We start from the raw sequence: 21,826 nt of genomic DNA, 5'->3' as shown, positions 1-21,826 counted from the left end.
TGTTATGTATTGAGGATTGGGGCTGCTTCAGGGCACCGGGAAAATCAGCAGGAGTGCAGGTCCTCCATATCGATCCAACAGCCAGACCTCCCAAACCCCCCCTTATCTAACCTTTCTAATGTCTTAAAAAGTCTTTTTTGTTATAAATACAAGTATATTTTCCCTCAAATCTTAAATTATAGAATAGACATTACTGTAATAAACAATAATAAACAATACACAGTAGTACTGTACTGTACATAAAAAAAACACATCACATTTCAGTACAGTACGTGTGCTGTATCATACACCATAATACATTTCCTTCTTTTTATATAAAATGTATCTACCAGAAACAACAATAACTCTCATATTTCTCTATTATTTCCTTCTTTATTTCAGTAGTGTTGTATTTTGTAGGTGTAATTGCACAAAAGAAAGAATACTTTACTCAGCGATTTCCTTCTTCTCTCTCACTCACTGTCCCTTCTGTCTGATACACAGTGACAGCTACTGGCAGGAGTAATTATACAACACAATAAATAGTGATTTCTTCATTTTCTCACCACTGCACTTGCTCTGCATCTTCTTTGGGGACATTTTAATATGGAATTTTACAAAATATAAAGAAAACACAGAAAAAACACCGTCCGCTGTCTGAATGTTCGCTCACTGTATATATATAGAGAGAGAGACGGTCGGAGTTAACTTGTTCGTGACGTCACATGTTTCGCGAATTTCTGTTCGTAATCCGAAATTTGTCCGTACGTTAAGTTAAAAAAATCGTTCGTAACCCAAAATGTTTGTATGGTAGACGGTTCGTAACTCAAGGGTCTACTGTATTAGGAAGGTGGTCATAATGTTATACCTGATCGGTGTATTTTTATCCTAAGTTTAACATACCCAACTTTAAAACACCCACATAAAATCTACATTAAAGAATGTATTCCTCTCTTACAGCTATGATGCCCATAAAACAGGACAAGCGAGTATCCATGGGCCTGAACGGGGATCTGTATTTCTCCAACGTTTTAGCTACAGATTCTAACACTGACTACAGCTGCAACGCCCGCTTTCTCTTCACAAACACCATCCAGCAGAAGAATCCCTTCACCCTCAAAGTGCAGACAAGTAAGTTAAGACCAACTCTTTTGAAAAACTTGGCTGCAAATCGAGTACAGCTATTGTCATAGTTTAACAGTCCTAACACCAGAATTTTATCATTTTGACATCCTGTACAACTGCTGGGGTTGCCACCTATGTCTGACAAAAAAAAAATGGAACATTGTCATACTGATGACCACTGATGTCAGTAACGCGTTACTTAGTAACGCATTACTGTAATCTGACCAAATTTTTCAGTAACAAGTAATCTAACGAGTTACTATTTCCAATCCAGTAATCAGATTAAAGTTACTTATCCAAGTTACTGTGCGTTACTATTTTTTGTCATTTTCCTTAGTAAAAAGATATATTTTTGCTTTCTTCTTGCGTCTCGGGGAGTGACGTCTGGCCTATGCGACAATTAAGTCACGAGCTGCGTCCGGAATCGCATACTTACAGAGTACGTACTAGATTGGAGGAAGTATGCACTACTCAGCCGGTAAAGAAGTACATACTTTCAGTACAGAAGTATGCAGTATGCACACAACACTGCTACATACTACATCCGCCATCTTACCAACGTCAAGTGATGACGTGATGACGTAATATCACCATAGTTAGACTCATTACAAACCCCACTCGCCAAAATGTTGGATATTTATCGTCTTTTTGTTATTTATTTGTCTTTAAAAAAAATTATTTTATTTATCTTACTTAGGAGTAATCAGTATCAGAAATCAGATTACTTTTTCAAGGTAACTATGCCATCACTGCTGATGACTGACGGACCACTTTTGCCCTAGGGTTTAATCGCCCGGGGTTGGCTTTAGCCATGTGTTGTACGAGGCAAGTTCATACGCAGATCAGCTTTGTGTACGGAGAGCCAAACCCTGATCAACGCATTATTCCCTGACATCAATCAGCCAGCAGAGGTTGCAATTGCATCAGCTATGAGGTCTCTATTCGGTTCCCAACCTGTATGAACAACAGCCAATCCTTGTTCATGTAGCCGCCCAGCCTGCCAGATGGCAGAGCTTCGAGTTTCGAGTTTCGAACCGACGAGTTCGAAATGTAAGCTCTGGTGTGCTAGCGTGTTTTAACCGCTGCACCACCTGAACACCCTGTGTTGTACTTTGTTATAAATAAATAAGTCATTTTTGAAGTAAAATAAACATTTTATTTTATTTTTAAGTGGTCTGTCAGATTCAGTATGCAGTCTTATCTTCGTTTTTCGTCTCCCCACCACGTTAATGGCCTTTTTTTTTTTTTAGAATAACTACTATTAATTAGTAGATTTAGCACAAAGAGCTTTTTTTTTCTTCTATTTTTCCCACTTTTTTCCCCCCAATTTTCTCCCCTAATCTAGTCGTGTCCAATTACCCTGATTGCGTCCTCTATACTGATTCGACCCTTCACCGCTGACTGAGGACACCTCTCAACTGACATACCCCCACACCCCCATCAACATTATTCCTCAGCCCTGTGCAGGCGCCATCAGTCAGCCATCAGGGGCCACAGTTGCACCAGTTATGAGGACCTATGATCCGACGTTTTACCCCCTAACCCTATGAACAACAGCCAATCGTTGTTCATGCAGCCGCCCAGCCCAGTCGGGAGGCAGAGCTGAGATTTGATACGATGTATTCGAAACCCCAACTCTAGCCGCTGCGCCACCTGAACGGCCGCAGTTAGCTATTGTTAACTGCCGTTTTAATGCCCAAGGACCCTCAGGAAGCTAACTGATTGACTGCCTAATAAAACATGGGAAGCAACAATGGTATGCAACAGAAACCCATGGGAGAGAACTGGCACTGGTCCTGGAACCAGGACAGGTGGCAACCCTAATGACTACAGACATGCACTCGTTCATTCATACCATACAAAGTGTAATATTTATTTGTACTTAATTGTTTTACTTCTAAGACATGGACATCCTATGTGCTAAACAGTGTGTAACCATGCAGTTTTAAGTGCACTAATAAGTGCACTATTTTGTACAGTGTTTTGCAGTTTGGGACACTGCTGCTCCGAATGTCTTCCTAACTTTGAGCTCCACCTTCAGGCAGCATGCGTAGATTACCTTATTCAATTCAAATGGTCTGTTTCCTCCCTGATGGTGTACTTTCTCACCCATATGTTAGCCAGAATCACCCAACAGATTCTCCAGATTTCTACTCTGGTGATTAAAAGTCATCAGAGTAGAAATCTAACCCCAGGAGACTAGCCTAGGGATGAGTATTGAAGGATTGATACTGCATGTGTGGTGTAGAATGTGGCCATCTGCTGGCGGTGCCCTGGTACTACAATAAGCTAATGCTATTCTTCAGGCTGTGCTCTACCGTGTTTACTACACTTTTACATTCGATTTTTTAACATTTTCTATCCACATAACTATCATTAGGGACTTTTTCACTACAATTTAGAAAAAAACAACGATTAACAAACAAAAAAATGGTACTTTTTATGTTTTATTAAACACATTGATTGCTCATTCACAGCACAGGCAGAAAAAAAATCACACTTCAGTGTTGGAAGTTTGGGCTTTGGGTGTGTCTCAGTCATGTAAACAAGTACCTTGGAAGAATAATTCTAGGGATGCTTTCTAAACGTGGGTATCATGCAAAGGTTCCACCAAAAGCACAACTAAACGAACACACACAGACTATCTTCAGCTGTAAAGCATGATGTAGGATGTATCATAGTTTTTGCGCATTGCAAGAGACTTTCCAGTCGCTAAATATAATGATTTTAACAATTCTTAGTCTGGACTGTGAGTTATTATTGTGTCCCATAACACCTTGAAAAGTACAATTATTAAACGACTTAAGTGATTCGTATTGTAAAAAGGTAGTTTATACGAATACGAATACCTTTATTGTCATTGTACAAGTACCACGAGATTGTATTTATTGCTCTACACAGAAAATAAAATAAAATATAAAAAGTATATTAAGGGGAAGGGGAAAAATCCCATAGTTTGTGGGATCCCATAGTTATAACATGAAGTGAATTTTTAATGAGAGCCTCCTTGTATTGATTCTATTGATCCAATCAGCTTTAAGCTTTTTAGTTCTAGAACCCAACCCCCTCTTACTTTCAGCTGACAGAATTCTTTGTTTCCCAGTTCTTTGTTGATGGCTGTTCATGGATGACATCAGTGCTTACATGGAATTCTGTGTTAATGATTTCTCTGTTTTCTTTCAGTCAGTGATTCTCAACAAAGCAAAACATGAGCAGAAGTATTTGGACACACCTTCTAATTTTTGGGTTTGGCTACAGTCATTGCTAACTAGTCTGCACACAAAACTGTAAGATCAGTAAATGGGACCCTGAGTGTTTATCAAAAAACACCACTAAAACACACCACTATTGAACTCCTGAGCAGTCCAATTCTCTGGACTAAATCTGGGTTTGGCAGTTGCCATTGAAAGGCTACACAGAACTGTAGTAATAGTCTGGCATACAATACCAGACTATTACCAATAATAGTCAGTCTCAGCTGTGCAAGCAGCAGGGGTCACCAGAGTGCAGATATATTCAAACTGCGACAATACATACAGGAAAATATCTATAATATAATACAGTTCGTAAATTGCTTTAAATAAAATTTGGACAATGCCAAATTGCACGGTCTGCATGGTCTGTCAATTTTGGTTTGGAAGAACTTGACTGTCCCTTGACCCTGACGTTATTCAACACAGTCAAACTTGTTTTAAGATCTAATGGAAACCCTTGGCTGTTTCCACAGCACTATGATCACAACAATCATATTAACATGCACATATGGATGGGAAGTTCGGGTGTCTAAATACTTTTGGCCATGTCGTAGGTTCTCCTATAAGATTACAGCTTTAGGAACATGTGGCAAGTCTTTGAATTTTGAACTGTTCAGTCAGGATTAAGTGAAGTTAAACATTGTGGTTGTGTTGGTGAGAAGAGAATCAGGCTGAATGAACGTCATGAACTGATGATGTAACTGTGTCCACAGAGGAGCCTTATAATGAGACCCTGTCCTTTCTGAACGACACTTACGTGTATGGTGGTGAGTCACACAAAAGGAACATCTGGCTTCTGCAGCTCTTTCTTCTCACCAACCAGCTGTAGTGCCACTTTGGCAGTCTTCTAACTGGACTAGTACCTATTCTGCTAATAACCTTAGATTAACATCACTGTATGTGCCTAGTGCAGTTGGTTGTGTGGGTGTCACACGACTTAACGATCCTGCAGACCTGGGCTTAAACATCTTTGATCAGTGTCTGTGAGTTTGTTCTCCCTGTGTCTATATGTGTATATGTGTCTATGTTGTAAAAATTATTGTAATTTGGATTTACTTAATACTTTCTGATTTACACAAACAGAATATGGAATAGATTCTCTCCCACCACCCAAAAACCAGGGTGCAACTAGTTGCCCTCAGAAGTCATATACATAGGGTAGTGGTAGCTCGATAGTTAGGGATTTGTACTATCAGCCAGAAGGTTGATGGTTGAATCCCTGCTTAGTCCAGAAGCCACTGTTGGACCCTTCATCTGCAATATGCTTTGCAAGTACTGTTAATATGTTATTAATTGGTTTATATTGTAATTCCAAAGTCAAAACCAAATAAACTAAAACTCATGAATCAGGTTGTCTCAAACTACTCAGAGGTTTTTTGTGTTCTCAGATTGAGAATTGAACTGTTGTCCAGCTATGGTCATGCTATGGCTCAGACAGGAGGACTGGAAAGAACTGATGAACAGATAAATGCAGCCAATTACAGGAACATCCTTGACAGAAATCTCCTCCAGATCACAGTTAAACTCAAATTGGAGCAACAGTTCACCTTTCAACCTGACAATAACTCAAAGCACAAAGCCGAATCAATACTGGTGCATAGTGGCTGCAGGGCAAATCGCTGATTGTCCTTGAGTGGCCTAGCCAAAGCCTAGATACTTAAAGAAAGCAGTTCACAAACTCTAGTTATGCGTTTTGACAGATCTTAAAGAGGATCTGCTATGAAGAATGGGATAAACTGCCTAAATCTAGATCAGTAAACCTTAAAATGTAGCATCAAAGTATTGCAAACGTAATTAATCCCAAAGGGGGGGGGGGGGGGGTTACAAATTATTTCTATTCAAATCAAATCCATAACACAATAAAGTCAAGGGGTTGGAATACTCCAATTGTTGATATTCCAAGACTTATCCCTTATAAATGTATGTGAATGTCTGTAAACTGTAAATAAATAAAGTGTTGTACTGTTTATATGTTGTTAAATGAACTTTGTTACTAATAGCATGTAAGTATATTGTTCCTCTACATGTTGTTTGGGCTTGGACTGACTAAAAACTCCTGTCTTTGTGCCACTTCCTTTCGTATTTTCTACATTGAACAAATAGTAATTAATTAATCTTGTAATTTTCAGCACGTAACATCCCTGAAACGACACCTACCTTCCAGTCACCTTCGGGAACAACCAGCTCCAAGATTGTGCTCCGTGGGGAAGAGCTGCTCCTGGAGTGTATCGCTGCTGGAGTGTGAGTTACTCAGTAATGGAATATACTATATTGCTAAAAGTGTTCAGACAAACTTCCTAATGGTGTTTTAGTCACACGCATTACTAACAAAAATCAATGTAAAAAATTATAATCTTAAATGATTATTGTTATCATGACTGTAGACACTATGAAACCATTGTCCAACAAGATCATGGTGTTGTGCTCCTAATTTTTGGCCATATAGTGTATGTTTAGTCTCACTGTTTCTCACTTTCTATAGAAGTAGTAACCTGTAGACCCACCTACCATGAAAAACCATCCACACTAGCTTTATCTCTGTTCCGTCCTCCCATAGGCCTACTCCTGGAATCAAGTGGTTTAAGAAAGGTGGGGATTTGCCTGAGAAGAAGGTCAAACTGGAGAGCTATAATAAAACCCTACGTATAGTGTCCGTCTCAGAGGAGGACTCTGGGGAATACGTCTGTATGGCTAGTAACAAGATCGGCAGCATTCGCCACTCCATCTCCGTCCAGGTTAAAGGTAGGATTTAAAGCAGTAACCCTTTTACATTTGAGATTGACATTTAGGAGTTGTTTTTAATACTCTGCTGTTAAATTTCCCCACAGCTGCCCCCTACTGGTTAAATAAACCATCTAATCTGGTACTTGCGCCCAACGAGAACGGCCAGTTGGTGTGTCTAGCCAGTGGAAACCCCAAACCCAGCATTCAGTGGCTTGTAAATGGAGAGTCAATTGAGAGTAAGTGTCTACCTAAAGAAAAATCTTAATATAACAGTTAAACCTGTGCAAATAATCAATAAAATATGTCTTTTGTACCATCTTTGTCTTCTTTTAGGTTCACCAGAAAACCCAAGCAGGCAAGTGGTCGGTGACTCAATCATCTTCACATCTGTGCAAATCGGCAGCAGTGCAGTGTACCAGTGCAATGCCTCAAATGAACACGGCTACTTGCTGGCCAATGCTTTTGTCAGCATACTTGGTAAGAAACTGGAAATGTATTTATCCATTCATTTTTAATAACCACTTTCTTTTTGCCTGGGCTGCAATGGGTTTGCACCACCTGAAAACACTTACTACACCTAGGAACAATTCAGAGCAGCCTATTCACCTTAGGTATGTTTTTGAGAGGTGGGAGGAAACCAGAGGGTGTGGAGATTGAACATAGGATCTACCAGCTGTGCTACTGTGCCACCCCATTCACTTCACCATCATCACTTTGTGATGGTTGGCAGCACAGATGTGTCAGCTTGCTCCAATGCCCTATGTCTTGTGTCCCTTGTTGCAGACTAACCCATGATAATGCACTTGTAGGGCAGTTGTAGCCTAGCGGTTAAGGTACTGGACTAGTATGCAGAAGGTTGCTGGTTCAAACCCAACCACTGCCAGGTTGCCACTCTTGGACCCTTGAACAAGGCCCTTGACTCTCAATTGCTTACATAACTGTATACTGTAAGTCGTTTGTCTGTGATGATGAATGAACGACACCGAGTTGCATATCATGGTGTAACTAAGCCAAAGCATTCCCTTACAGACATGGCTCCCCGGTTGCTAGGACCCAGGAACCAGCTGATTAAGGTGATCGAGAACCATCCAACCTTCCTGAATTGCCCCTTTTTTGGTTCACCTCTCCCATACGTACGCTGGTAAGTGCCACAGAGATCGTTCAACGGTTTCATGTACAAAATGCTGAAATATGCCGTGCTATACAAATGTGTATGTGTGTCTAGGTTTAAAAATGGCGTGAACATCGCTTTGGATGACAAAAGGTACAGTATACATGATAACGGTACCCTGGAGATCAAGCAAGCTCGGCCTGAAGACCAGGGGACGTACAATTTCGTGGCAAGCAACATATTGGGAAAGGCGGAGGATCAAGTCCGTCTGGAAGTCAAAGGTGAGCGTAGGTGACAGTTTTAGAGATTCAAGACTGCTTTATTACAGATGTGAGAGTGCTACTAGTGGATTTTCCAGACTACTTTACAAAGTCTTGTTTTACACTTGTTAAGATAACGGCTTTGTAACAGGCCCAGCTGCCAGATAGACCGACTACAATACATGACCATGTGGTTTCTTTAATCGGTACTTCAATGGTAGTCTCTGCGCCCCATTAAGTGTTAATACACAGCAGCTGGAGGGACTCCTTTTCTCAAATTTTGGCATTCTTTTTGGCATGGCACACTTTTTATCTATGGCCTTTTTGCCATCTCAACTATACACGATGCAAGCTGCCTCCAGGGCACTCCTAGATTTGTACATGGTCAATTAATAGAGTAGCCGTTCTGCTAAATTTGCACTTAAAAAGCCGCCACCAGAGTTCCCTCTCATTCATCTTTTTGGAGAACTTGAGTTGTCACACATTGGTGGATCGAGTAGCTGGCAGTTAGGTAACAACTCAGTTCTTAGTTCTTTAATTTCTGTACTATTTCTGTCTTGACTTCCTTTTGGGCTAAGGATCATGGTTTTCGCTTTTACTTCACTTTTGTGGCTCTTAGGCTGGCTCTGCCCATTAAAACAACATTTATTTATGTATACAGTTTATTTAATACACTTGTTAGGTGTGGCTAAAACCCCTAAACTCATTTTCACACTCACTTTCGGCATACAGTTTCTTTCCCGAGTAACTTGAATATTATTATGCATTGCCATTATACATGCTAGCAGATCAATAAGGATTATTATGAAATCTCTCTTAATATGTAAGTTATTCAATTGCCTTCTTACTGGCTTCCTGTTCTTAGGACATTTGCAGCCGGCCAGGAGGTGTCCACTGCCGTAATATGTATAATATAATAGTATAATGTGTTTTAATGGAAGCAGGCAGTCCTTTCCAGATATCTACTACACACATCACTTCCTCTAGTAGTTGGGTATCAGGAAAACTGAAAGTAATGCAATCTACTCCATCACAGGAATTATCACTTGTCAAATGACTTTCATAGTTGTAATTTATTCAACAGACCACTCTTTCACCACTCTTTCACCACTCTTTTTCACATTTCGACCTGGCAAGGTGTCCACACAGGCACAATTGGCTATGCTTGAGGAAGATAGTGTTTTTTGTAAGAACCCATCTCTGACAGGTGAAAACAAACTGCATGACTATCGGAGGGGGCACGTGATAATTGCTCTTCTTGGTAAGGGTTGGGTAATCGGTGGTAATATGCTCCCACCCTTGTAGTGAAGGGCACAAACCATGAAATCAAGTACATCCTTAAAATGTGGACCATACTAATGAAACACTAACTGCAGAACCAGCAATGATACACTTTGTTTGAAAGTATGTCGAAACCACTCCTAATTATTGAGCTCAAGTGTTTCATTCACTCCCACTGCTGACAGGTATTTAAAATGAATCATATGCATGCAATTCTGGGGCAGCATGACTGTTCTCCTATGTGCACAAAACATGCTTTGTGGCCCGCACAGAACCCTGACCTCCAATCCACTGAATACCTTTGGGATGAATTCTGAGACCTAACAAATGCTTTTTTTGAAATGAAGACACAATTAATGCCTATGGTTTTGAACTGGGATGTCATGTGCCATGACAAATTACTTTGGGGGACTACATCAGGTCCTACATGTACACGTTGGTACATTGGGAATTGGTTGCTTTACTTGACATAGTAAGATGCTGTATTTCCATAAACAGAAAAGGAACGAAAGTTGTGTATTGTACAATGAGTGAGGTTTTTTTAACCCATTTTGTTTCCCTGTAGAACCAACACGGATTGTCCGGGCTCCAGAGCACCTATCTGTCAACCGAGGACGTGTTGCTCGCTTTGACTGCAAGGTTAAACATGACCACACCCTTGCCATCACTGTGACCTGGCTCAAAAATTACAAGCCTTTGCATTTTGGATGGCTGTACGTTATTCCAGGGTTTCTCTGCTTCCTTACACTGTGCCGTTGTACCATTATCCCATCTCGCTCTATTCTAAATCTAACTGAAGGTGTCTGTACTGTCTTCAGGAGCAAATATAAGAAGGATGAAGAATCGATGTCCATTACCAACGTCAACAGTGAGGATGAGGGAACCTACACGTGTACGGTCACGACAGAGTTGGATCAGGACTCCGCTTCCGCCCGCCTTACTGTTCAGGGTAATGCATGTGCACACACACACACCTATACATATACACCTGTACAATAACTCAGTCTAATAATATGTAGTATGGATAATGCATGTCTGTGTAATTTGCTGTTGCTCTCTGTAGTTGGTAAATACAGTAATCTTACTCAGTAGTAACTCTCAGTAGTATCCTCTTTCTCTTTTCTCAAGCTCATTAGCATAGATATTAAAGTATTTAGTTGCTTTACTAATGAACTTACTAACCTTTAACATTTAACCTTTGACCTCACAGACAATGGTTCCCTGTCTCCTTCAGTTACTAGTGCCTCTGCAGGTAATGCTTTGCTCTACTCTGCTTTCCGTAGACATATTTTTATCGTGTTCCTGTCAATAGATTAATCTAATTAATAAATAATTACTATAATTATTTGATCATTTTTAAGCTGTGCTGTGCTTATTTGGGCTCCCACACACAGACACAATTGGCTGTGTCTAATGGGGGGAATAACTAAAGGGGTTCCTCATTGCGGATGTAATTCTGACCTCAGCTGGCTGTATGAGTGACTGCACTAGGGGTGGTTAATTCACAGATGACTCCCAATTTGTAATTCTGCTCTCTGTGAGACCTCATCTCTGGCAGGTGAAGAGATATTTGTGAGGGCGTGATAGTCTGCAGCTCTTCCCTGGTCAGGCTAGGGGTCTAATTTAGTTGTTTACCATATCTACTTCCAACTCCTCTGCCTTATGCACCAGCCCCGCTCTGAATCCTAAGCTGGTTAGAGCATTTCAATTTCAATGGCAGATGCAAAGCTCTATTTTATGAATTGGAATGCTGATTGCAAGCCAAGATTTCTCTTTACCGGATGGATACATATTTCCACAGACACATTTCCAAAAGGGAAGTCGTTATCTGCAAATGGGGAGCAACTCCCCAACTGTTTTATATTAATGCCAATGGTTTAAGAATGGGATGTCCAGCACGGCCAGTTGTCCACATACTTTTTATTTGTTTCTTGTAATAATTATTGGTAATCATTAAGTCTAATAACCCAAATGCTGAATTTGGCGCCTTGAATACAACCACTATGGTATACTGTGATGTAATAGCGTTGTTTCCTTCAGCCCGACCGGATCCTCCTCAGGATCTGGAGCTGTCTGACCTATCAGCACGCTCTGTCCGCCTCACCTGGGTCCCTGGTAATGAAAACAACAGTCCGGTTACAGGTGAGATTGCACCGTAGCACTTCTATTGAAAATGTATCATTGAATTTGCATATTCAGCTTGAAATGAAATAACTGAAATAATTTGTTGCATTTTTTAAAGAATTCCTTGTTCAGTATGAAGAGAACCGGTGGAAGCCTGGCGAATGGCAAAATCTGTCCAGTTATGCAGGGGATCAGAATTCTGTCAGCCTGAGTCTGTCACCCTTTATAAACTACCAGTTCCGTGTGATCGCTATCAACAGTGTGGGCCAGAGCCAACCGAGTCCTCCATCTGCCCGCTACCAGACCAGTGGCGCTCGTGAGTTATTCAGGCTAAACACGCACACATGCACCCATTCAGTCAATATTCAGTGTTTGTATGGCTGGGCACTGATGTTGGTCAAGAAAGTCTCAGTTGATGTTCCAGTTCATTCCAGAGCTGTTCAGTAGAGCTGAGGTCAGGGCTTTGTGGTTTTTCTTCAAGGCTTTATAGACCTTGCTTTCTGCACGATGGCACAGTCATGCTTAAACAGGAAAGGACCTTTCCTAAACTGTGCTCTTTATATAACTGATTCATTGCATCTGTTAGTAATTGTTTGAACCAAAGATTACAAGGGTTTTCCCAATACTTTTGTCTATACAGCGTATATAGACAACCTATATACCAACCTAGTTGATTGCGCTTGGGGTATCAATTGCCAGGTTATGTGTTTGAATCCCAGCTCTACCATACAGCCACTGTTTTGGCCCTCTCTGAAATCTTGTTTGTGTTTCTTTTTCAGCCCCCTTTATTTTTCCCAATGGCCTTAAAGGGTGGGGCACCAAGAAAACCAACATGGAGATCACTTGGAAGGTAATTTGTGTACCTTTGTAGTTTAAACCTTACATACCATAAACAGTCGGTGGGTTGGTTACTGTTGTGCTTTACTCTTTACTCAGCAGTAGTTGAATAGGCAAAAGGTCAAATCAAGGCTATTGAAGTACCTGGAGAATGCTTAATAAGCTATTTCTATAATGCTGGGACTCTTATAGAAGTGGCTCACCTGTGAAGATGTTCCTAAGGGTATGTCAGTGACTCATCGTCAGTGAGTCCTGCCATTGAAGTGAAGCTCAAGTGCAATTTGTCTATGCAACAAGGCAACAATCCACAGCACAGTATATGCACAGTATTTGTGTAAATAGGTCTCAAGGGCATAACAGTAGGCCTAACAAGAGTCTTAATAAGGAGCCTTCTGATCATTAGTCTGTTACTTTAACCACTGAGCTACCCCTGCCTTACCCTATTATATTCAATCACTCACTCAATTTCTTAACTGCTTATCCAATCAGGGTTGCATGGGGGTGCTGGAGCCTATCCCAGCTTTTCAACTGGCGCAAGGCACACAGTAACACCCTGAACTAGGCGCCAGTCCATCGCAGGGCAGACACACAAACACATACATACACACACCCATTAACCTATAGGGAAATTCAGTGTCTCCGTTTAGCCTGACTGCATGTTTTGGGACTGTGGGAGGAAACCGGAGCTCCCGGAGGAAACCCACACAGACACGGGGAACCCAGGACCTTCTTGCTGTGAGGCGACAGTGCTACCCACCGAGCCACCGTGCCGCCCCTACATTCAAACATGTCTGTAATGTCATTTTTGATGCCAGTTTCCTGCAGTGACCCAATCCCATGAATGCATTCGTGCTTTCAGCCTCTTCTAGATACCGAAAGGAATGGGCCTGAGCTACGATACGTGGTCTCATGGAGGAGGAAAGATTCCCAGGAGGAATGGAACAGTGTTACCACTACTAGCACAAAGCATGAGGTCTCTAATACTGAGACCTATGTTCCTTATGAAATCAAGATCCAGGCCGTCAACGACTTCGGACCAGGCCCACAATCAAACATAGTAATCGGTTACTCAGGAGAGGACAGTAAGTATTAAGTAGGATTTTTAATAAGCGTATGTTTGTTAATTAAACCAGTTGTTTCAATTTTGGCTTTGTTTTCTCGTCAGGGCCGTCAGAAGCCCCGGACGATCTCAGGGTGTCAAAAATAAACAGCAGCAAAGTGAACGTGCACTGGATCCCGGTCAATCCCAGCTCCGTTAATGGAGAATTTAAAGAGTACAAGGTGAGTTCGTATCTTTCAGTTTGCCTCTCGTGAAGCTTCCGGAACAGTTGGGACAATTCGTAAAATGCAGCAAAACAAGAATTTGTGATTTGTTTCATCTTTTGAATCTTTTTGTTTTGACTGACCGACCTTTTTGTTTTGTCTGCATTTTAAAAGTGTAAACACATTTTAACTTTGATGCCTGCCTCAAAAAAATAAATAAATAACATTTAAAAATTAAAAAAACGAGGGGACCTGTCATTTGGATCAGTATGTCCTAGCTTTCCAAACCAATCATGTAGACATCAAAGGGTCTCAAGGTTTTCTTGTCCACTCTTTTAGCTGTACTACTGGAGGGAGTCCAGTCTGGCGAATGGCATAAAGGTGAATAAAGAGAAGCAAACCAAGAGTTTCTTCAGTGATGTGGCTCAGAATACTGGCCTCCTCACCGACCTCGTACCTTACAGCAAGTACAAGATGTACATGGTGGTGGCCAACAACAAATACGAGGGGCCACACAGCAACATCGCGGAGTTTCAGACCAAAGAAGGCGGTAAGGTGTTCATCTTATACACTGATCAGCCATAACATTCAAACCACCTCCTTGTTTCTACACTCACTGTCAATTACTCACTGTAGTCCATCTATTTCTCTACATGCTTTTTTAACCTGCTTTCACCCTGTTCTTCAATTGTCAGGACCCCCACGGGACCACTACAGAGCAGGTATTATTTAAGTGGTGGATCATTCTCAGCACTGCAGTGACACTGATATGGTGGTGGTGTGTTAGTGTGTGTTGTGCTGGAGTTTTTAAATATCGTGTCCACTCACTGTCCACTGTATTAGACACTCCTACCCAGTTGGTCCACCTTGTAGATGTAAAGTCAGAGACGATCGCTCATCTATTGCTGCTGTTTGAGTTGGTCATCTCCTAGACCTTCATCAGTGGTCACAGGACGCTGCCCACGGGGCGCTGTTGGCTGGATATTTTTGGTAGGTGGACTATTCTCAGTCCAGCAGTGACAGTGAGGTGTTTAAAAACTCCATCAGCGCCACCATGTCATTGTCACTGCAGTGCTGAGAATAATCCACCACCCAAATAATACCTGATCTGTAGTGGTCCTGGGAGAGTCCTGACCATTGAAGAACAGCATGAAAGGCGGCTAACAAAGTATGTAGAGAAACAGATGGACTACAGTCAGTAATTGTAAAACTACAAAGTGCTTCTATATGGTAGTGGAGCTGATAAAATTGACAGTGTGTGTAGAAACAAGGAGGTGTATATGTTGTACAGCAGTCATCGAGTTCCTAGAAGCTTGTACATGAATAATGCAGAACTTTTCTTAATGCTCAACAGTGCCAGACGCTCCCAAGTTCTTCAAGATCGTCCAGAGGAACACAGAAACCATTCGTCTACAGTGGGACAAACCTGTAGAGCCGAATGGCATTGTGATCGGGTATACTCTTCAGTACAGGACAGGTAAGTCTGATATCTCCAGAATTAATAGCTCTTTAAAAAGGGTCGAGCAATCAGACATGAGTCAGATATTATTTTTGCTTGCCTCTACAGTTAACGGGACACAAGTAGGAAGTCCACAGTTCCTGAATTTCTTTCCCAACAAGACGGATTATACCATACGTCTGCCCGATCGCTTCACCCACTACAGGTTCAACCTGTCAGCTCGGACGCAGGTCGGCCCCGGTGAGGTGTTTTCCGTGGAGTCTCCTCAGTTCTCCAGTGACGGTGAGCCATCAGATTTGAAGCATGCTTCGTACATCCATTATAAGCTACTGGGATTTAGAAAACATAGGAAATCATGGACAAAAGTCACTTTTTAAACTTCCGTAATGTAAAGCTAGTGTCACGCTACATATGAGGGTTGTAAACTTAGGTTCTGAACTAAATGTATTAAGAATTTCTACGCAGTCGCCTTCTGATGCATTTTGCCAGCGTTGTACCAACGTTTTAATGCCATCAGAAAAAAATGTCTTTGGTTGAGCACGTAGCCACTGATGCACTGCTGCTTCCACATCATCATCATCACATGAAAATCTTCTTCCCTTTAAAGCTTCCTTGAACGAAACTATAAGCGTCTCTCAATCTCTCAGACATGACCAATTACTCCTCCTTCCGCCCTCACGTTTCCAATGAAAATATAAATGTGCGGAAACTTTTTGAAGATCCTTCGTAGTTAAAAGAATGTGGACACCCCTCTTTAAAGATTAAGCCTCACACATCAGTGATTTTGCCCATAAAGTGTAGCCTAGAAGTTCAGATCATAGCATTGCTTAAGTGCCTAGCAGTGCCTCCACTGGTTTTGGGATTTAAGCAGTCCTCTCAGAAGATTAAATGCTAAGCTAGTGCTATTAAGCCTTAGCAGATTCAAGTACTGAAGCGCAGACTGAATGAATGCATTCATAGGAATAAATCAATGCCAAAAACGGAATCATTGTTGAAGCGAGAGCTTGGACAACTATCTATCCTGATCTCTACTCTAGTTTCCTCTGAACAGAAGCTTGTTCTGTTGGAACGGAACACCATACACAATACCCCTGACTTGGTGCTGACGTCAGCTAGTTCAGCCCAGTTCAGCCACACTGTGTTGTTGTTATTATAGGCTTCTTTTCTGTAGCCCTGTCTGTCATTTCACTGTCTTCTGTGTGAGATCCTTTCTTTCTGACTCTTTCTGACAATCTAGGATTTTTCCTCTTATTCCTTGCCATGTTGTGTCTCTAATTTTTTTCTCTCTCAATCTCTTCTGTTTTCTCGATTTGCTCTGACATGTCGCTTTCCTCCTTCCTGTCCTATGTGTCTCTTGTGTGTCCATCGGTGTGAAAAGAAGACTTTATAACTTCAGGTACTGACTCTGCAGGTGTAATTAATGAGGAATGGCCTGCTTACCTGCCCAGCTGTTGTTATGCCTGTCTGTATTCTCCTTCTACCGCAGTGCAGTTTCGACCAAATCATGAGAGGTTTTCATATCAAAATGTATTTTACAGTTGGCCCAAAGCTGGCAACATAAATCAGCCTTCAAAACAAAACAAATGAGAAGGGAAATTAGTCAGTACTTAGACTTGTGATGTGTGGGTTTCAAATTTAAATTTCTAAGGGTGTTTTCAGTACAGCTCTCGGACGGTCAGGCGTCTGCAAGGGCATCGTTGGATGACGTCCAAAGGTAGGAATGGGGTGGCAGGAATAGCCTAGCCATTGAGAGCTCTCAGTGCATGTCCCAAACCCAGATAAAAGTACAAGGGTTGTGTCAGGAAGGGCATCCGGCGTAAAAACTGCCAAGTCAAGGAATGCATACCCGATTGGCTTTGGCGACCCCCAAATACGGGAATAGCGGTAGTCCTTAGTTTGACATTGATCCCCCAGCGTTCACCTCAACTCTGAATATACACCTTTTGCATTAGCCTTCATCACAAATTTGGATATAAATAGGAAAACATCAATCTGGTACACTTGAAGTGGTCTTAACTGCACTGCTTACTTACCGTTGTCTTTCAGTTTGTCCATGACTGTGTGCTTTCAGGGATGGGCCAGCTAAAGCAAATAAAGGGTGGTTATTGAGTTCCCAATGGTTTTGTCATGTTGTAACCTAACTTTAGGTCATACAGACTAGCAGTAGGTTTAAGTAATGTTATGAATGGGTTGAATAATTGTAACATGGCAGCATCAACAAAATATCCTACTACTCTGAAATACTAAATACTATTAACTGATAAAGATTTAAACATATAAAGCATAATCTAGCTTTGCAGAGTTCTTAAACCTTGTTTTCATTGTGGGGTTGAATATTTTAAACAACATTGAATAATATCTGGCCCTGAATCCCTGACAAGCACTTTTACCATTTCTGTCACATGACTTATATGGTCTTTGCATGCAGGAAACTCTTATCTTTACGAATGAGTGTGTTCATGTTGTATTAATCACATACTTGAGATGATATCAGGGTGCTTTATCACCCGCAGTATTCTACAGTCAGAAATATTATAAATCTACAGGTTTCTAAGTTTTTAACAGGTTCAAGTGTTACTCATTCAGTAAACTGCTTTGCTTCAAAGGCTTTTTGTCTGATTTTGCATCATTTTAAGATTCGAGCATGCTTCCTATAACTTCCACAACAAAGTTTAGGAACCTGGATGTTCATTTGTCACACTGACGCCACGTCTGGCCACGTTTTTGCACTCACCGCTTGCCTTATTTACCACAACTGCTTGCGCTTCTTGATTTCAGTTAAACTTGAGCTAGTTTGGTCGGCCCTAATTTGTCACTCGGGTGGATTTTCCAGGTAAGACCGCACTTGCTGTTCGGCTATTCAGAACAGAGAATGGAAATCGTTTAGAAATCATCGTTACCTGTTTGTCTCTGGCTTGGATCTGGATCGTTTACGATCACTCGGGCATAACATTTTGAGGTCTGCTGGCTGTTCTTGTATCACACATCTCATATTTTGTCTGTTTTGGGATGCTGGCATTTTTCGATCTCTGTTCTGATGCTTTATCTGTGTGGCTGCATTTGCATGAATCAAGGAGAGGATTGTGGGTCTGGAATTTTGTATCATTTCAAATGACTATTTGGTGAAGACTTTGTGGTACTTTTACTTTTTGTTACTATATTTTAAAATAAAGAGGTTTCTAGTTCTATATAATGGTTAGGGTTGCCACCTATGTCGGACAAAAAAAACGGGACATGGTCCAATTATCCAATTTGCATCGTGCTTCCTCTCTGCCTATGCCAAACCCTGCCCTGACCGAGGAGATCGAAGCTAACCCACATCCCCTCCGACGTATGAGCAGCAAGCCGGATGCATTTTTGCCACCCACACCTTGATGAGTGTTGCGCCACCTAGCGCTGCATGCAGAGAGACACACCCTAAGAGCACTTCTTCCTCATCTCTTTGTGGGCGCCTCTAATTAGCCAGCAGAGGTCGTAATTGCACCATTCTGACAGAGACAGACCCACATCCGGCTCTTTGTCCCGCCCCCCCAACTAAACAACAGGCCAATCGTTGTTCATGTTGCCGCTCAGCCTCGAGCCAGTAAGGCAGAGCTGAATTCGATACCATGTATTCGGGATCCAGCTCTGGTTGCAGCGTGTGCTTTTTACCGCTGCGCCACCTGAGCGGCTTAAACGTTTTATTTTTGACTGGTCTGTCAGATTCAGTACAGTCTCATGTTTGTCATTCGTCTCGCCACCCCTAATAATGGCCTTTCCTCGAGAGTAACGTTACCATTAATTAGCAGATTTAGCGCAATTCGCTATGGTTAACAGCTACTTTGATTAACTACCTGATTGACTATCTGATAAAATGTGGACAGCAACAAAGGTATACAACAGAAATCCATACCAAAACGTGGCATTAAGTGCCCTGGGAAAGAGCTAAAATTTTCAGAGACTGGCTGACAGGTGGCAACCCTAGTAATGGTTATAATACAGTTTATGCTGTTAAAATTTTTTTCCATGTTGGACTTCCCACAACGAGATTGACCTTCAACAGATGACCACTTGGGGGCAGTGTCGTATCATTCGTTTTAAATCCAAACAACCAAGCTCATTTGTTATTAATCCCAGGCCTGTAGATCCCAAGCAGGTTTGTCTAATTCAACTAATCATGAAGCTGTTTAAATGTAGTCTAGGGTCCACAAAACTTGAACCAAGAACCCTTCTCTCAGTCATAAAGGGCTTGCATTTGAGCCTGTCTGCTCTTTAAATAGCATTGTCTCATGTTGCTTTGCTTGGGTTGTAATGATAACGTCTGGTTGTTAATAGCAAAGCTTTATAATAAAGAATACACACTGGAAATCAAATAGTTTCATAATATTCTTTAAAACTGCTACATGGTATGCTGGTGCAGAAGGAAGTGTGGATCCCACACAGCTCCAGGGTCCTGTCTACTTGTCACTGTCTATACACCGATCAGCCATAACATTAAAACCACATCCTTGTTTCTACACTCACTGTCCATTTTACTAGCTCCACTTACCATATAGAAGCACTGTAGTTCTACAATTACTGACTGTAGTCCATCTGTTTCTCTGCATGCTTTGTTAGCCCAGTTTCATGCTGTTCTTCAATGGTCAGCACTGTCCCAGGACCACTACAGAGTTGGTATTATTTGGGTGGTGGTGTGTTAGTGTGTGTTGTGCTGGTATGAGTGGATAAGACACAGCAAAGCTGATAGAGTTTTTAAACACCTCACTGTTACTGCTGGACTGAGAATAGTCCAGTGATGAAGGTCTAGATGATGACCAACTCAACCTAGCAATAGATGAGCGATCGTCTCCGACTTTACATCTACAAGGTGGATAGTGGACAGTGAGTGGACACGGTATTTAAAAACTGCAGCAGCGCTGCTGTGTCTAAACCACTCATACCAGCACAACACACACTAACACACCACCACCATGTCAGTGTCACTGCAGTGCTGAGAATGATCCACCACCTAAATAATACCTGCTCTGTGGTGGTCCTGTGGGGGTCCTGACCATTGAAGAACAGCATGAAAGGAGGCTAAAAAAGTATGAGAAACAGATGAACTACAGTCAGTAATTGTAGAACTACAAAGTGCTTCGATATGGCAAGAGGAGCTGATAAAATAGACAGTGAGTGTAGAAACAAGAAGGTGGTTTTAATGTTAATGTTTTAAATGTTTTAACTTAAGTATTGACTATATCATATTATGGAATTATTAAAATAACACATTTTTGAAGTACACAGTTGTGGGAATTCCATCTGACATTGCAAATCATTCTTGTTCTCATATAGTCTCTGCTCCGTTTCCTTCAGTGCTGCTAACTACTTTCTTCCTCTCTCAGTGATCGATTCTACAGATGCCTTGGTCTTTGCCACTCTTCTACCCCCCCTCTTCCCAACTACTATCCCACCTACAACTATTAGTACCTCCACAACTACCACCACTGCCCCTACTACTGCTGCTACCCCTACTACTGCTCCAACTACTACAACTACTACCTCCGGAGTTACAACCGCTCCCACCAAGCGGGTGGACAAGAACATGCCGGGTATTCGCTCAGACGTTTAGTACAGCGTCAGCGTAAAAGCAGAGGGCAGTTTTAGCTAAGCCGGCTCTTTGGTTAAACTATTCATGACATGGTTGTTGAAGTGCCAGTTTTTTGTACTAATTTATACTGTCCATGAATTAGTATTGACTTTGATAAGAATTTGTATTGATGTTGTCTAATCAGCATGTAAAACTTTTACAAGATGAAGTCACCTAGAGAATGTAATAGAAAGGATTAAGAAAACTGCTGATGTAGAAAGTAAAAAGCTGCGGTCACACCAGTAGCAAAGTGGGCATAGGCATCAAACTTAATGTCATCTAGATATTAAATACATGCCCACCAGCACTGAACAGAAGAATGTTGTGCCATGGTGACATGGTTTGCTTAATAGAATTCATAGACCAGTACTATTTTTTGAAGTAATAGGGTTGTAGTTCCAAAGCTATTACAAATTGGCAATATTTACCACCAGTTCTGGGAAAACGGGAGCCAATGCCCTCATGGTATGCTTCACAGTTACACTAGTCTTACTTTCCCAGGATGTATTGCAGTAATGTAAACTGCCTGCCTTTTCCCCCCCTAGCTAACACATTTCTTTCCCATCCATAAATGGCTGTTTGTGAACATGGGGCAATAAAGCTCTTGAAGTTCTTGAGTTTTGGAAATTGGAATAAATCAAAGAAGCAGATTCACTAGTGGTCTCAGACATTTGGCCGCCTCGGGTTATCCAATGTACAGTGAAATTGTTCCTTCACACAATTGGAAAAAAGCCCCAGATGCATCTGGCTACTAAACAAACTAGTGAAAGCCAAATTAGTGACATACTCAAGATTAATCTACAC

The 21,826-nt window shown here is 41.5% G+C and overlaps 1 protein-coding gene across 16 annotated transcripts in view; it reads left to right on the top strand.

Moving 5' to 3' along the window:
• The window catches only part of nfasca (neurofascin homolog (chicken) a), a 95,308-nt gene that overhangs the window by 53,030 nt on the left and 20,452 nt on the right, over positions 1-21,826 (top strand). For 6 of the 16 annotated variants that reach the window (XM_062987064.1, XM_062987066.1, XM_062987065.1 and 3 more), the window contains 21 exons: positions 940-1,110; positions 5,072-5,125; positions 6,488-6,599; positions 6,916-7,100; positions 7,187-7,318; positions 7,416-7,559; positions 8,112-8,223; positions 8,308-8,474; positions 10,300-10,447; positions 10,553-10,683; positions 10,945-10,986; positions 11,775-11,876; positions 11,977-12,174; positions 12,638-12,708; positions 13,555-13,777; positions 13,861-13,976; positions 14,298-14,508; positions 15,313-15,435; positions 15,526-15,699; positions 16,799-16,813; positions 20,778-20,984. In XM_062987064.1, the coding sequence (XP_062843134.1) occupies positions 940-1,110; positions 5,072-5,125; positions 6,488-6,599; positions 6,916-7,100; positions 7,187-7,318; positions 7,416-7,559; positions 8,112-8,223; positions 8,308-8,474; positions 10,300-10,447; positions 10,553-10,683; positions 10,945-10,986; positions 11,775-11,876; positions 11,977-12,174; positions 12,638-12,708; positions 13,555-13,777; positions 13,861-13,976; positions 14,298-14,508; positions 15,313-15,435; positions 15,526-15,699; positions 16,799-16,813; positions 20,778-20,984 (2,838 nt within the window). The remainder of the gene's footprint in view (positions 1-939; positions 1,111-5,071; positions 5,126-6,487; positions 6,600-6,915; positions 7,101-7,186; positions 7,319-7,415; positions 7,560-8,111; positions 8,224-8,307; positions 8,475-10,299; positions 10,448-10,552; positions 10,684-10,944; positions 10,987-11,774; positions 11,877-11,976; positions 12,175-12,637; positions 12,709-13,554; positions 13,778-13,860; positions 13,977-14,297; positions 14,509-15,312; positions 15,436-15,525; positions 15,700-16,798; positions 16,814-20,777; positions 20,985-21,826) is intronic. The other 10 variants (XM_062987069.1, XM_062987078.1, XM_062987068.1 and 7 more) reach the window with 5 other exon arrangements.

This window comes from Trichomycterus rosablanca, chromosome 24 (genome assembly GCF_030014385.1).
Source record: "Trichomycterus rosablanca isolate fTriRos1 chromosome 24, fTriRos1.hap1, whole genome shotgun sequence".
NCBI lineage: Eukaryota > Metazoa > Chordata > Actinopteri > Siluriformes > Trichomycteridae > Trichomycterus > Trichomycterus rosablanca.
The sequence above is the reverse complement of the archived record's forward strand: the minus strand, read 5'-3'. Positions and strand labels throughout refer to the sequence as shown.